We start from the raw sequence: 16,159 nt of genomic DNA on the forward strand, positions 1-16,159 counted from the left end.
CGGCCTCACGGAGGTGAAGGTAGTGCCTCGCCGCAGTCGGGAGACTACTCAGGTTCCCCGAATTGGAATGAGAGTCGATCCCTAAGCAACCATATGCTATGGTTGCGAAGGAATCAACTGAACAATTTTCTTTTTGCTTTCCTCAAAATAATATCGTTGCTCGTCGAGCTTGCCTTCCTTCTTCAGCACCGCCTCTGTCGTCTTCCCGTTAAAGTCGGCTTTCAGCGCGATACTTTCAATCATAGTGTTCACATCGCTTTTATGCAGAATCCCAGCCATGCTAAGCAACCCCGCGGGCTCTTCGTACAGGATTGACTCCTGACGTGCGTAATAGAAGAGAAATATATTCAAGAGAGCAACCGTGCCAAGTACACCCAAGATAACATACGCAACAGGCGATACCACAATCAGTCGTATCTCATCCGTCGAGTAGATTCCGGTGCTATTCAGCGGGGAACTTGCTGGTTTAAAAAGAACTGTACTGGCGAATACAGCAAATGTTGTATTGAACAGCATTTGGGCAGCGGATGCCATGGCTTCCGGGTGTAGAGGTGACACTGGGTTAATCTTGCTTGCAATTCTGTATGCATATCGCCCAAACTCATTGGCATCCATATTGCTCGCTGGCTCGACACAATTAGGCTCGAGGATCCCTGTTTCAAAGAATGACCACAAACTCTCTGGCCTGAATTCGGAAGTGCCTGATGGGTATGGGGTGAAGGACCTCAAGAGTGGTGCTGATAAGGAGTCAAGTGTCGCGACCAATGTACCTGGAGTGACCCAGTATGAGGGAATACATGAGATTAGGCTGAAATTGGTTAGGCTGCCCGATTCTTTCATGTACAGTCCAGTCATGATGCTAAAACGGCTCCAACCAGCGTCCGCGCTACATACTACGGTCGGCCAGATCCTCAGAATGATTTCCGTATGATCCGAGTTAACTGCTAGATAAATAGCATTTGAGATCGAACAGCCACGGTCGTCTGCGGTTATGGTAATGAAGAAAGCCGGGATACCAGTATCACCTGGTGTGAGAATAGTCTTTCGGTATTGTGATTCGGGAATCGTTATGCAGTCAGCACGAGCCGAATATGCTGTAGTCTCCAGCGTTGCATTGCCCTCTCCAATATTCACTTGAGGAGTGAATTTTGGAAACGCATACTCGCCATCGGTCCACGGCAGGCGACCCGCATCTTGAATACGCATTACAGCAGCAGCGTTCATAGGAAGACGCAAATCTGGGACATTGGGAAATTTTTCTAGAATATTCGAATTAAAGACAGTTTCGAAATGCAACGGAAACGTAGTATTTGATGTAAAAGAAGAAGTGGTGAAAAGGAATGATGTTAGCGGTACGATGAAAAGGGTCAGAACTACTGAGGAGAGCATGCATGCAGCCAAGAGGAGATGCTTATTCTGGATGGCTGCTATCCAGCCGTGAAAAAACGACTCGGCTTTGTAATCTAACATAATCGTAGACCGCGGAGGTCGCCCTCCTTCCTTTTTCAGGTCTACATAGGGCTGTCTGTCTGCGAAAGCCATGACTGTCGACTCCCACATTGTTCGGTATATTGTCATGATAAAGGCAGGGAATGCAGTATACAGAATGCCTTGTTCCCAGAGAGCTTTCTCTAGCGCTGGATGAGCGGCTAAGAATGCTGGGGCCTTGCCCTGCCGGACGAATCCCGATCTCCTTCTAGAGACAACTTCAAGAGCAGCTATAACAGCAATGAATGATATGACTATGCATAGCAATATTGATAACCAGCGCCATTGAATTTTGCTGGATCTCCATTCTTTCCACAGATTTTGAGCCGCTGGGGGTGTTGGCTGGGATTGGAGATTCGTGCTTGTTTGAGATGGCCTTATTCGGTTTGGCTGCCCTTCATTTTCTATTGCTGGTGGAGGAGCGGTAGATAGAGGAGGCGAAGCAACAGGCGGCGAAGCAACAGGCGGCGTAACTGGTATCAGCTCGATGCCCGGATTTGACGCTGTTGGTTGAGTTCTTAGCAGTGGGGCAGAACTTTCGAATGATGCCACGGAACCATTTGAAACGCCATCGGTAGTGCTGATCGAGAGGTAATTTGGGTTGGAGCTCCCCGACGGCTGCAGCGGCGTTCTTGCAGAAGGCTGGGGTGTTACTGGTGGGGATAAGCCATAAGATCCTGAATTGGAACTATTTCGCCTCAATCCATTAGGATCATTGTGAGCCATTTCGAATCTCAAAAGCCTGACCAACGTGAAAACTCGGGAAAGCGGTATTTCAGAGACCAGCAGTGACATATCCAGGCAGACGCATTAATAACTCTTAGATTTGTGGCCTTAGGGTCCCAGGCAGCCTTGGCGACATTCCCGTGGGTCGGCATCAAATTGAGGAGAAGGCGTTGGATTTTGCTTTCCACGGTGGGGTCATAATGGGGCATTGCATCCGGTGAAAACGCCTTACGAATGGGAGTGCTGGGAAGGGACGTGAAGGAAAGGTCGCCGTTTTGAGCGCGGTGCAGGACCAGTCGAATCACCCGGTTCTGGCCCTGGGTGTAAGCCAATGAACCTTCTGTTTTGTTTGCGTAGCCTATTGCCCAGCATGCCCAGATGTCTCAGCCAAGGCAGTGCATCGCTTCAGCATTGCAAAAGAATTTGCGGGTTTCGATAAGAAGCAGCCTTGGTATACGTGAGTAGATGGGAAGATCATAAAACTTGACCCTATCTTTCCCCTTACTAGGTGATTGAGAAGGCATCTCGCTCAAGAGTATTTTTACGATGATATCTTTTCGCGTGTATCTTTTGTTACTCACCACTCTCTGTACTGTCGCGAAGGCGGGATTCGTCCCCCCGGCTGAATGGTGTCTCCCGTCGGCCCACCTGAAGGAGCTTTCAGGATGCATTGCGATGACTGACAAGGAGGATGAATGTGGAGGAAAGAGCTCAGACGAGGAGAAGCTCGATTGCTATTGCACCCAGGAGATGCTCTCCTCATTCTACGAGTAAACTGCCTTCTCCTATCAGTTCAGCCTCGTCTTGTTCTCAGATCGTGGAGCAACAGAAATGACAGCTGAAAGATGCTTCGATTTGTGCAAAGAGAAAAATAGGCTGACTTCTTCCCTCAGCTGTGAAAAGGACGTAAGGCAATGTCTCGAAACCCACATGTTCGACCCTCAGTTCGACAACAAGATCAGGCAGTGGCACTCGACCTGCGACCAACGCATCAGCTCTTCTATGACTACGCCTGCCCTTCCTACAATTACAGCATCATATGATTTCGGGGCCTGCGCTCGGTTACAGAAAAGTTGCATCAGCGGTGATTATGAGACCAATAAATGCTCGCTGAAATATATGCCCACTTCCAGCTTATCATATGCATCATGCGTATGTCAGCCTCCCGTATATTCGCTTTTTTCCGAGTGCCAGTACAACGGGAATATATCTTGCAAGCGAACGACTGCTGCTGAGTCGAACATCGTAGGGTACGCTGTTTGCTCATATTTTTGGACCGGTTCGGTGAGTCAGCCCGTTAAAAGAGAGGGTTTTAACAACTCAGCTGACGTACTATCCACAGGAAACCCTTTCATCTATTGATCTCACTTCTTTCTTAGGCATAACTGGGCAGTCAAATATGCAACCACTCACAAGGTCACCACAAAAGATGATTAATATACCAGGAGTGAATGATGGTTCGTGGACTACGATGATCAAACCCGCACCTCCCGGCACGACCATGACCGCAGCAAAAACGGCAAGGGTCCATGTAGATGGCGGTGGCCTTAACAATGAGTTGAGATAAGTAGTGGCTCTGCGGGCATGATGTAATAAACCAGCGCAAACACATCGCGCTTTTTCGAAATTGTTTACATGAGCCCTTTAACCTAGCGCCGATAGTTAGCCAGGATGTTTAAACAATGGAGAATTGAAGAATTTGTTTTCGATAGATGATACCATGCTTCTCAGCGATCTTGACCTTGGGAATGTCTCAACAGCGGCGGCATATGTTTGAACGCGGGGTAATGAGAGAATCCGCCTGGATGGCTAATATTAGTCAACCAATCTCACTAAAACCAAGAACGGGCTCTGATACGTAGGGCTAAAGAGAGGCTCCAGGTTTGGAGTTCGTCACCAGCCAAAACCCTCGGCTCTGAAGGTTCGCGGCATGGTGCAGGGTCATCTTCCGGCCTAGGGAATGGAAACTTTTGCGAATGCTAGTAAATAAATCTGTTACTAAGCCTGAAGACCTTCCTCTCGCCTAACCAACGGTATGAGAGCGTTTCCTTAAGAGAAAGTCCAGGGATGCTTGACCGGAACCTGTTGAGTTGTGTTGTTGCATTTGGGTCGAGCTTGCTTCATTTTAGCACAGTGCAACAATCTCCTACATATGCAGCGGCTACAGAAACCTCATATTACTGTTGCTCTAAGGATTTGAGGTTGATAGAATTTTTATACCGATTCTTGCCTAGCCTCTAGTCATAGATCTTACAAACTCACATCGTCCTCCCAAAGCAGACAACCTTGCGCCCTTCAGATTGTAGAATTTCACGCACTCATCCATGGCCATTCAACAATTATCTACATGTCTCCATCCCTTACTGCCTCCATCTCATCAAAACCTCTAGCTCATCCCCTATCTGCTCCCCACCTGTCTCCTCAGCCGTCCACTTCACAAGCCTTAGATTCACATCCACATCCTCAGGTCTTAACTCCACTCCTCTCTCTACTAACCCGGCTAGCACGGCTTTGAAAGCTTCGCGCTCTCCCTCCGTCCCGTCATCACTACTCCAGAATCCATTCTTCTCTATCTTAGCTAGATCATCAGTCGGCTCGAGCGAGGCCCAGATATCATACGGCATATAGCGGATACAGAGCTCCTGTAATGTAGATGGCTCCTTGAGCAGCATAAGCACACCATGTATGCACATCCTGACCCAGTAGTTGATGTCGGGTGGAATTGCAGACGCTTCGGAAGCCCGGCGCTGGAAACGAGACTGCCAGCGTGCACTCCATTGAGAGAGGAAGTAGAGCGGAAGCGTTATTTTGGTGAGATTCAACGGAGCTGTGGAAAGAAAGTTGAACAACGGCTTAATTTCGGTGTGCTCAAGCCGAGAAAGCGCTTCGTAGGCGCTCCAACGGTGGTTATCGAAAGCATATGGGTAGCTAGAGGGATCGGCGAGGGGATCGGTGAAGGGGGTGTCTGAGAAGTCGTTGACGAAGTCCTCGGAGAGGTCGTCTAAGAAAGGATAATGGGACGAGAAGCCAAAAGGGTCATTGGAGGATGAAGACACATTGGTATGGTCTTGTCCTTGCCATAAATATCTGCTAGCAGGGCCGTAGGTGTTGGAATCGGAGCCTCCGCAGTCTTCTGAGTCCCTAGAGTTTTCATAGTCTGGCATGTAGTCATAATCGCCCTCCTCGATCTGCGGCCTATAGTCCTGACGCCAGGGAGGTGTTCTACGTCGACGTGGAGGCGGTCTTCGTAATGCTATTGGAAGAGTGACCCAATCTATTTCGACCCTCTTCAGCCAGGTGAACCATCTTTTGCCTTCTCCATTACCCCCGGCTAATATCCGACCGAGTATTTCCTTGAGCACATATGGCCCACAGCTGAAGAAGACTGTGTGATTTTTGAAGAGCGCTTCAAGGGCTTCCGCTGCTATGGAACGGTTAAGCAGAATATATCCATGGTGTAGAATGGCGAGAATGGAGGCAGGGGTTGCATTGAAGTGCTCAATATTGGGACGTTCAATCCGCAGAGCATGGGAGGGGCGATTATTTGGGATGTTGAAGACATGGTTGTATATCTGATCGCGCAGTTCGCGGGGGAGGGCGAGGAAGGGTGAAGGTGATATAGAGGGAGGCGGAGATTGGGCTTCCAGTAAGACTTCCGGAGACATTTATCGATAGGGTTCATGGGCTATGAAGAGAGAACAGCGTTAACTCTAGAGCGAATGGTCGCTTGTGGTTTTGGAGGTGATATTTTCGGTGCCTGACGCCAAAGAACAGCCCCGCAGTGCACGGGCCTTAACGGCATTTCGGATTTCCCAATGCAGAATTGCAGTAGACAATAACAATCCCTCCCCTCACGACACATGCATTGAGTCTTGGTCTTCTGTAAACGTCTTCGAAATGTTGTGCCGAACATATCAGTGGCTTGCCTTTCCCTTTCTGTTAACTTCGAAGGTTGTTAGTACCCCATCCATCTAGTGCTCCCTATTTTAATCCACCTCCGAAAGCACCTGCTGAACCGAGATCTCCGAGACGAGTTCAGGCCTCTACGACCCGCAGAACTGGAATATTTTGGGGGTTTTTAGTTGCGGAGTGGAAATCCTTCAGGAGTCAGCTCACAGGCTATGTCTCAGTTATCTCGGTGATGCCGAACCTACGCTGAAGATCAGCAATGTAAGCTTTGAAGGTCATCTTTTAGGAACACTCCCAATAAAATTACGGAAAATTGGCGTCGAAACATAATCCATTCTCACATATATTTCTATTGTATGGTGAGATCTGCTCTCTATCTGGTAGGTCCTTGCGTAGGGCGGGATCTTTAGCCAATCGGCCTATCGAGTTACAATGTAGGTCGCAATTGGGAGTTCTGTTTACATAAACCAGAATATAGGGGATCACAGCTTGTATGTAGCATCTACATGAACCCTAACGAGTTTTCAACGACATGCGATTGGGATTATGGAACCCCGATCATAAATTATTTGCAGTATCTAGATGGGGCGAGCATCTCCCATAGTTAGCGTAAGGCTTCAAATACTAGAAAACAGGACATGCGTGCCTAAAGACGTCCACTAGGTAAGCGAATGCCTCCTAGCTAGTTTGCCTGGAGGTTAGTGTCATGCATGGCGGCATGGGATCAGCAAGGTCCCTCGAAGCAACGCCAAAGAGCGTCTTCCGATTGAGTGGAAACACGGCAGACACCATTATCCACCAGGTGTGAACTCTGCGTCAGCATCTGGCTACAGAACAGCATGGTAGTTGCTTGCGTGAGGGTGCCAGCCAGGCGACGAGCGACCATTGAAAAGTAGTACAGCAACATGCTATATTAACAGTGCTATAACGACAAAGAATAGCAATTCTGCCTGAATAGAGGTTAAATTGCTCAGGGTACTGGCGTTACCTAGAAGTCGAGGTGAACGTGAGTTTGTGATAAGGATTGGTTGAACAGAACTAGCCACCAAAGTGGGTGATATTTTTTTCGATGAGAAATCAGAGTCAGGAGTTGTCCATGCATTCTTGGAGGCGTTCAAAAATCTATGTATCCATTGAACCAAAAGCATGTTGAGACAAACGCGGTTATCCCTTAACCCGTCAAAATTGGTCCTTCTCTTATCGATAAAAATTAGACCAATCGGAGTGGTTGGATAAATATAAAATATCCCAATCAATAATAATAGCGAATATTTATCGATAAGAGATGGGCGCTGACGGGTTAAGAGATAGTCCTTTTAATTTGAAATTTTGGCGTCGCGAGCTCATGCAGCACGGGAACGCTCGTGTGCAATAACAGGCACCATTGGCGGGATATAGAAATATCCACGCGGGCTCGAAATGCGCCGAACCCGGTGCCAAGCCACAGGGTGTACAGGAAATGGGATATTCATAGTACGGTTACCAATTCAGCACTGGCAAAAATGAGCTCCACAACCTCGCGTTTCTCCATGCCTGGGTCTTGCCAAACACTTCAATAGCGATCGACGGCAGTGGCATAATAGTATCAAGATAGGTTTCATACGCAAAAGACAACATTGGAAGGTATTACTTCATAAATAGACAAAGCTAGATGCGGGAATTAATTTCGGTACCGTGCGGTGAATCGCGAGATGAGAGGCCACGCTGCATAATTTTGACGGAAACAGACCCCTCTGGCGCCTAACGCAACACCATTCTATTCGCAACCCGGGTTATCGGGATTGGTGGCACGCCTCGGCCCGAATGGATCGCTCGAAGCTGGTAGTGTGCCCGACAAGCCATGTGCGTTGCGGTATAGTGGCGCAGATCGGCCGGAGCGGGGCCTGGGAGGGTACGATGGTGGAGATGAGCGACTAACGTGGAAATGCAGAGGTTTAATTCCTTCCTGCTTGTGGGGATGAAATGGGGCGAGCGATATGCGGTTTTTATCGTTATGCTGCTCTGACTAAAAGGGAGACGTGCCTTGTGCAACCGATAGTGGCTTGAAGGGGCTGGGGTTTGAAGCGAGGTAATTGCTTTTCATTCTTCCCTGAGGTATGTCTACCGTACTGATAAACGACGCCCCGTAATGCCTGAAGTCCGAGGAGCAAATGTTAACGGATCTTCGTCATCATACGCGCGGATGCTGACATTGACCGGCAACTGGGGATCATGGTTATGATTATGGAAAGTCGCGTGAAAGAAGCCACAATGTGTCAATTTGAGCGGCGACTCTTGGAAGCGGCACAACCCCATTGCACCAAGATCTGTGAGAGACACTCTGCGAGCACCAAGATTCTTTGTATTCAGGAGTGCTTGAGACCTGGGGCAAGGCGAGAGGATTTAGGAATGGCATGCAGCGGCAGCTAACCAAGAAGATGGTGAGAAGCGACGGTACGCGACGGTCTGCGTCTGTGCAACTCGACCTTCCCAGCTGTTTCCGATTGGGTGCTGTGGTGATTAGGGACGACCTCAGGACGGTAAGACTTGAAGGCATGAATATTGTCGGAACCGCCCAGCTTGAGCGGGCTTGAGGGCGGGCGGCTGGTGTGCGCCTATTTACGCCTGCAGTGTCACGTCCAGTGAGTTGAGAAACTGCGGTACTCTCCCTCTCTGGCATGGAGGTGGCGGCTAGTCGGCAAGGCGACGGACTCGTAGAATAGCTGCTGTTGCTACGCCACGGCGACACCAGATTGTGCGAGTCGTTCGCTCCCTTCCGTGCGGCGGTGGTGGTCGAGTCATGTGCGATTGGTGGAACCGGGCGCGGGGCAGCTGTGTCGTCTAAACAAAACACAAAGACAGCGGCTCGGTGAGAGAGTGAAACTTTAGGCGAGGGTTGCTGCTGGCCCATCTGCTACCCCATGGCCGCGATGGAGATGGCTTCCAATACACATGTGCACAGGGCTTTGTCCAGAGTCAGCAGCCTTCCGACAAGCAACCCAATTGCCGCGTGGCCCAGCTGGGCAAGCGGTGTCCACAGGCCCATGGCATTAAACCCTGAGGGTAATGGTAGGGCAAAAGAGGCTGTGTGTCCAGGTCAGTTTTGGCAAAAGTCCGGTCAGATAAACTCCCGGCCATGCTGGGAGGCTCAGGGGGGTGTGTGGGGAGTCGATGGTCGATGGGGAAGTCGCTGGCCATCGAGTATCGAGCTTCCGCTCTGGTGGGCTGGTGCGAAGGGGCAGTGCAGCAGCACGATACGACGGGAAAAAACCAGGCGTTTGATGACGATCGGCTGCGATATAGCTACGACACTCCACCACGGCCAAACAGGCAGGCAAGGAAGCGGGTGCTCCGCATGTGTGAGACCTGTAGCGGGCGGGAGCCACGAGGCGTCCGAGCCAGGACAGAAAGGCTTTGAACGGCACGTCTTAGCGGCCAACGAATTGCGCTGCCCCGGGGTCCAACCCTGGCAGGATGGGCTGGGGCGCACGAAGGCAAAAACCCGGACCGGGGATCCTTCGGTGGTCGAAATGGCGTGCATGGCGAGGGGCGGAACAGCGATGTGAAGATGGCTAAAGGCAGGGAACCGCGCGAGGCCAGGCTGGCAGGGCGTGGCGGGCTGGAGGGCTAGGAGCGGACAGCACAGTGCAGCACGGGAACTCTGGGGTCTTGGGACGGGCAGCGCGTGAGGGCGTTCAGCGAGCAGCAGCAGCAGCAGCAGCAGCAGCAGCAGCAGCAGTAGCAGTGGGCAGCATTGCCATGAGGTCTTTGTAGCCTTTTTGCAGGGCGACAGCTGCCATGTGTCGCGTTAATTGGCAGATCGCCTAACCCTCACTAAGATACACGAAACCTTGATTGAACGATTTCCCACGTGCTGACGACGGGAGATGGTTTGCTTCTGGCCGGCTTCCCTGCCAATTAGTCTGTACTCGAACCAGGGCGCCGCGGCTGCAAATCCGACTCTCAACCTCGACGGACAACCTGAACAACGTCGAACCCTTGGACGCTGAAAAATAGTTACACCCACGTCCAGCCCGACACGCTCGACTCAACCACCGCTCCACCCATCAATTGTCCTCCCATCCGCTCACTCGGGTCACTCTTAGTCGTCTATGCAAGGCACGCCCGCCCGTTTGCTCGATTCAGCCGGCCTGCGAGCGAAGAAAAGACTGCGACCGGCCGTCCCTCTAGCCAACGTTCGACAGATCATGTCCTCGACGCGGATGTCCTCTGTGTCGCTGCTCCGCTGACTGCTACTTGCCTCCCAGACCTGCCATCGCCCACGACCCTGCCGAAGCCCTTCCAAAGGCACGTTGCCCGTGCCCGCTGTTCTGGCTCTGTCGACTTGCAACCGTCGAGGTGCCACGCCAAAGCTGCTCGACCTAATTTTTTTTCGCATCCTCTTAGGTCAATTCCTACGTATTAGCTACTGACGCGCCTCACTCTGCGCCTTATTCGCCGAGGAAAGTTTGCCTTCTGCCCTAGGTCGACGACAGCCAGGACCATCACCACCACCAGCAGCGCTGTACTCCTGTTAATCATCGAGCATACGCCAGCCCTGCGCACTCCCCCGTTCAGGCCGCGCTCGCTCTTGAGAAGACTGCAGCCACTCCCGTTTTGGCTGCTAGGTCCACTCTTTACTTCGATGCTTGTATTAGGAGGTTTCCTGGCTTTCTTTCTTCTGACCTGATCTGCTACCGCAAGCTTCAAGCAACCGCCTCTCATAAAAGAAAAAACATCTAGTCATCTGAGTTCTCGTGCGATTGGCCTTAAAAAGTAGAGATTCTTGGCATTTCACATTTCATGCCCCACCTAGTACGTGAGTTCTTGCCTTAGTAGCAACCCGTGCCGCATATCCTTTTTTGGTCAAGTTTTTATCAGATTTTCGTCTGGCCGTCCTTAAACTTGTTTATCCCAAGGCTAATGATAATTGTCAGTCTACGATACTCATTCTCTTCACCGTGTTCTCTAAAGTCTTAGGTTCACTCGCCACGATTCACGAGATTGAGGACTAGTTTGTGGAATCTTCATCGTAAAGCGTGATTGGTGTTTCGTTTTCAGGTTTTTCCTGCGTCCAGCGCAAGCCAAAACCACCCCCGTTGCTTCTCACCGAAAAACTCCAGCCGGCCATTCCGTAACGCAAAGGTGGGCAACGAATTTTTACCAGCCAAGATGGATGTTGTTTCCCAAGACCGGCGGCCCCCAGCGCCCTCGTCTCAAAGCCAAGCGCTCCCCTCAATTGCCTCCTTGACTGGAGCCTTGGCCCATCCAGAACAGTCACCAGTCCGATTAAGACAGCCATCAGAGGCACGAGACTCGGGCAATTGGTCGATACCTCAGAGTAAACGTAAGCCCGCTCCCCCTATTATCTCGCTCATATTCACTACTATTTGTTAAATGCTATGCAACGTGAGACTTCAGAACAAAATCTCAAGACCCTCACTGCTTTCTTTATCTTCACCATCCATTTCAAATACTGTAGATTTCCATGTTAACATTTCCTGTAATAGACTCATCGGGTGTCTCAAATACCATGGGCCTTCAGTTACAAACTATACTAAATGCTGAAGATTGTCCATCCCGAAACGCCGTCCCTGACACACCGCAGTCAGCGAGATACCCCACCCAACAGGTACACGGCCTGACTGTAGTAGAATTCACAAGACTAATACCAAACTCAGGGAAATGCACTACCTTCGCTCAATCAAGGATTTGACAACCGTGTCAGCCTCGAGAATACTTCTCATTTCGATTCCCGTCGAAGCAGTGTTGACAGCCGTATGAACGCAGGGATGGGTCACCTAGCCATCAGCCCATCCTCTCCTTATGACAGCCAAAATGCCTCTAGGGTGTCCCTCGTATCAAACCTCCAACAGCAGCGCGGTATCACCAATGAACAGCGACCCAATGGAACATCACCACTATCTCCATTGGGTCCGAGAGCAGGTTCTCGAGCTAACCACCCACCTCGAAGGGCGCCAGTCATCAATCCAAATCCAAGAAGTGTATCTGGAATGCCCGATCCTATGGCTGCTGCCCCGACGAAAGGTTTTGCATGGGCGTTTCCAGCCGAGGCGGACCCTGAAGATAGGCGAGGATCAAGCAGTGGAGGCTCAAGTATTGAGCGATCGATTCCGTCTCGCCAGAACAGCTTCGCCACGTCAGTCAACAGTAGCATTTTCGCAGAGTCTGGCCTACCATCTGGTCAGAAAAGATTCGACGACGGCACGTCTCCCGAATTTCAGTTCAACGAATTCAGCACTGACGCTCATTCAGACATACCCACTACTCATCATCATTCCATGCAACATCGTAACGTCACAAGTCTCCAGAGCGGTGAACACCCGGCGACGCCTGGAAGTGGGAATTATAGTAGAACTCCAGAACTGCGCGTCAGCCACAAAATGGCTGAGAGGAAGCGGAGAAGTGAGATGAAACAACTATTCGACGAGTTGAACGGGATACTGCCAAATTCGCCTGGTAGCAAGTCCAGCAAGTGGGAGATCCTAACCAAGTGTACGTTACTACATGACTCGTAGCGTTATCACGGGTGCTAACAGGTCTTTTTGCAGCCATTGAATACATCAAGACCCTTGGGAGGGCTCACGAGGCTGCCCGAACGGAGAATGCTCGTCTTCGACCAGACGCCGAATTCTGCAGGAGGGCCCAGGAAGAAAATGAGCTCCTCCGCAGCGAATTGCATGCCGTGTGGCAACATCTCAGACGTGCCGAACCTAACAGCCCACACATTTATGGTAGTATGACTGGTATGCTCGCTCAGCAACATGCACAAACACCGACGAATGCGACCAACATTTTACCTCCTCTCCAACAGCCAACGCAATGGGTGCCACCTCCGCCCTCGGCTACAATGCAGGGAGTCGAATTCGCGGGGGCACGGCCCTACGATCATCGCTAAGCGTCTTACAGATTCTGAAACATTCTGGGGCGTCCCAGAGGTCCTTCCGGGACTTTTCTGTACACTAACAGTATCGGCTTCTGCTTCCACATGTTTGACGAACCTACACCAGCCCTTTACATACATATTCCTCCGCAAAAGATCTCACATGTCCGATACGGCGATAATTTTTTCCTTGTATCACGAACGGTATCTCGGTTGCTGCGCTTATATCCAATCTTGGCGGCCTCGTCGAGATTTTGCTTGCATGATATTTCCTTCGTCTCTCATCATAACCCTGAGGCGAGGGGTTTGTGGCTGCGGGATGGAGGGATTTTGTTCACGGTTGCACATTCCTCGCCGGCGCGCCTGGATACCAACACGGGTTCAGATTTCAGCTCGTTGCGTGCCCTTTCATGTCTACATCATGTCGTGGCCACTGGCGCTTTGCTGCTACAGCCTCGATTTCTCCTTGTCGTTTCCTGTTTTTGGCTGCAATGCTCGTTGCTGATTTCTAAAGTCTTACGTGTACCCATTATACCTTACTGCGTAAGGGTGGAAGGGCGGATTGAGGGAGTGAATGGATGGGTGGGCGGGTGGGTGGAGGGATGGATACACGGCTGACCATAGCCCTTCTTCTGCTTGAGATCAAAAAGTATGCTTCACTCATGTACCCCTAGTAGGTAGCTCTGGTGGCAGGCGGCTGGAGACTCCCATGGCGCCTTAATCCAACAAATCTAGGCTTTTACTATTTTTTACTGTTACTAAAACTGTTTCATTGCTAGTTTCACGTCTACCGTTTCGTTAGCCAAGGATTAGCTGGCTACTCTTCCCTGTTCTTTTTGTTTAAGCCCAGATGTTTAAAACGTAAGTTGTCTTCCCTCAGCCACACTGTTTTGACCCTGGATAGGTCCGTGCTAACATAGTGAATCGTCATGCAGGTGGTCTTCAACGATCGCGATAATGGATATTATCTACTTCTGCTTCTCTTTCCCGTAGAGAAGAAAGACCGGACAAGTATTCCAAATAGCGGATCCTTGACGTCCTACTCTAAGGACTGGTACTATCAATCTCGGCAAACTTCGTAGAGTAGAACCCCGGAGAATTAGCCAGCACAATTGACAAAGCCGTGATTCAGATGCCTATTATTTGTATAGCATTTGCTGGCAGTAACTCCAACAACACAATTTACGAGGCGTCGCTCAACGCCTCGAAGACGCTAAAGTCGTAGTGAGTGCGGGGGTTTAGATCTCACAACGCTTTAGGCGGCAATGCAAAGATTTCACCGCCACACATCCCGTCAGCTCTAACCCTATTACATGAATTAGAACTGTAGCAGCAGTGCATTTACACGGTATCGCCTCTGGAGTCCCAAGGGCTAATAGGATGAAAACTCATGGCAAAAGTTTTGCCCAAATGTTCCAAGTCGCGGGTTAGCTAAACATAACAGAGAACCACACTTTGGCGGACCGCCCATAAGCCTATTTCATTCTCCGATATACCGGCGCTTTAAGTTTATTGACGACCCGCCATTATGGCACGCAGGAGGTTGGGGCGCATGCGATAATTAGAGGTGTAATACCAGAATACGATGAACAGTCAGTTAGGGCACCAGCAGGAAGTTATATATCCTCAGCTCACTCGTAGTACTGGAGTCTCAGCGGCCGACCTAGGCCCTTTAGAGATCTATTGCTGGATGCCACATGCAGACGTCTGTCGAGTGAACAATTAAGGCGGATGTTTAGACATGAAGGATGAGAACTTGCATGTCTAGCAAGGCGCCGACTGATCTAATTGCTATATGAGATATATTAACGCCAGGTGTTAGCTCGCTTCGAACCTCCTGGCTACGGTAAATTCATGTCATCGTTCTCATTTGCAAAACTCAAGAGATTTTAGGCAAAGGCAGAACAGGTCTTCTGCGAAGAGTCTTTGTGATGTGGCGGAGTCTACGACTGATGGGGGTGCTGGGAGCCCGGTAGACTGGGAGGTTGTGCGGGATTGTGTCCAGTGAGGGTTTTCTGATAATCTTCACAGGCATATCAAATGTGTCTTGTAAAAACAGGAAACCAAATCACTCTTCGCGCCCCCTCATATCTATTAGATTTTAAGCTTCTATTTAGTTGTTTCATTTTCATTTTCATTTTCTTGCATTTGGAAAGCCTGGGATCTGGATTGAAGGTTCTCCTTCAGCGCGGTTCCAAGCACTAACATCCAACATGTTCCGTGGAGCGACGATCGGGAGATGGACTGCAATTCTTCAGGAGGTTTGTAATGGCAATGTTGAATTATAATTTAGAAAATGTCTTTTTCTAAAGTTTTTGAGTTTCCTTTGGTTCGTGTGAAAAAGTACCTAGTAATTCCATTAGCCTCTATATCCTTCTCCCCTTTGTTCTTCATCTCCTTTTCTATCATCTATTTCTTTATATATTCCTCCTGCTTCCCTAGCTGCTTCTTATCCAACTGCTGTTGTTCCGCTTGCCTCTATTCCGACTCCTGCTTCTAGATCCCTTCATCTATCATTCCCCCTTCTATTACTTCTCATTCTTCGTCCCATTTACCGTACGCATTTAGGCCGCGGTAGGCGGCCTGGCCAAATTTATATACGGATGGAGTAGGTAAGCCAAAAAATATCAGAATAGCGGGGGGGCATTTGAAGTCTATGAATTGAAGACAAGGACGAGGTACAACGATGGTCATCTGCCTGTACTGCCAAAGAAACAGTGCTAAGGGTATCGAGTTTTGCAACAGTGTCCGTGCTACCGAGGATAAGTGAGTGGTCTGCTGTCAATCACATAAACCACTGCAAGAAGTACATCTAAAACCAAAGTGCTCGCTACAAAGGAATATACACGAAGCTTAGAAGGGAAGCGAGGAGCCGTAACGGCGTAAATCTGATCCAACAACCCATAGGAATTAATGGGAAAGAGCTACAAGAACGAGATCCCTGCGTGGCCGAGCGGAGTCAATTAACCCTAAACCCAGCGAGCCCCGTCACGATTCTCTCCAAAAAGATACAAAGTGCCCCGCTATCCATTCACACAGGGTATATTTGTCCGGTCTCCATGTGAGGAGAGGTCGCCGCTAAATATAACGCAACAGGACCGCCAAGAAAGTAGGTAAGTAGAAAGAAAACAATTTGGAAAAGGAGATGTCGTA

General features: G+C 49.9%; 4 protein-coding genes across 4 annotated transcripts; 2 read left to right on the forward strand and 2 right to left on the reverse strand.

Moving 5' to 3' along the window:
• Positions 1 to 96: 96 nt before the first annotated feature.
• K441DRAFT_549610 (uncharacterized protein) lies at positions 97 to 2,214 on the reverse strand (the record flags this gene model as incomplete). Its single annotated transcript, XM_067643015.1, has 1 exon — positions 97 to 2,214. One exon carries the CDS (start codon positions 2,212 to 2,214, stop codon positions 97 to 99), a length of 2,118 nt encoding a protein of 705 aa, XP_067506537.1.
• A 300-nt stretch (positions 2,215 to 2,514) lies between these two features.
• On the forward strand, positions 2,515 to 3,981 carry K441DRAFT_28058 (uncharacterized protein). The gene is made up of 3 exons (XM_067640926.1): positions 2,515 to 2,984; positions 3,108 to 3,493; positions 3,631 to 3,981. The coding sequence occupies exons 1-3, from the start codon at positions 2,761 to 2,763 to the stop codon at positions 3,645 to 3,647; spliced, it is 627 nt and encodes a 208-aa protein (XP_067506538.1). The 5' UTR covers positions 2,515 to 2,760; the 3' UTR covers positions 3,648 to 3,981.
• A 451-nt stretch (positions 3,982 to 4,432) lies between these two features.
• On the reverse strand, positions 4,433 to 5,906 carry K441DRAFT_656376 (uncharacterized protein). Its single transcript, XM_067647998.1, has one exon. The coding sequence runs from the start codon at positions 5,877 to 5,879 to the stop codon at positions 4,575 to 4,577; it is 1,305 nt and encodes a 434-aa protein (XP_067506539.1). The 5' UTR covers positions 5,880 to 5,906; the 3' UTR covers positions 4,433 to 4,574.
• A 5,368-nt stretch (positions 5,907 to 11,274) lies between these two features.
• On the forward strand, positions 11,275 to 13,021 carry K441DRAFT_549696 (uncharacterized protein; the record flags this gene model as incomplete). Its single annotated transcript, XM_067643022.1, has 4 exons — positions 11,275 to 11,449; positions 11,613 to 11,749; positions 11,784 to 12,618; positions 12,675 to 13,021. The coding sequence occupies 4 exons, from the start codon at positions 11,275 to 11,277 to the stop codon at positions 13,019 to 13,021; spliced, it is 1,494 nt and encodes a 497-aa protein (XP_067506540.1).
• Positions 13,022 to 16,159: the final 3,138 nt, after the last annotated feature.

The sequence above is a fragment of the Cenococcum geophilum genome (genome assembly GCF_001692895.1).
Source record: "Cenococcum geophilum 1.58 unplaced genomic scaffold K441scaffold_11, whole genome shotgun sequence".
Classification (NCBI taxonomy): Eukaryota; Fungi; Ascomycota; class Dothideomycetes; order Gloniales; family Gloniaceae; genus Cenococcum; species Cenococcum geophilum.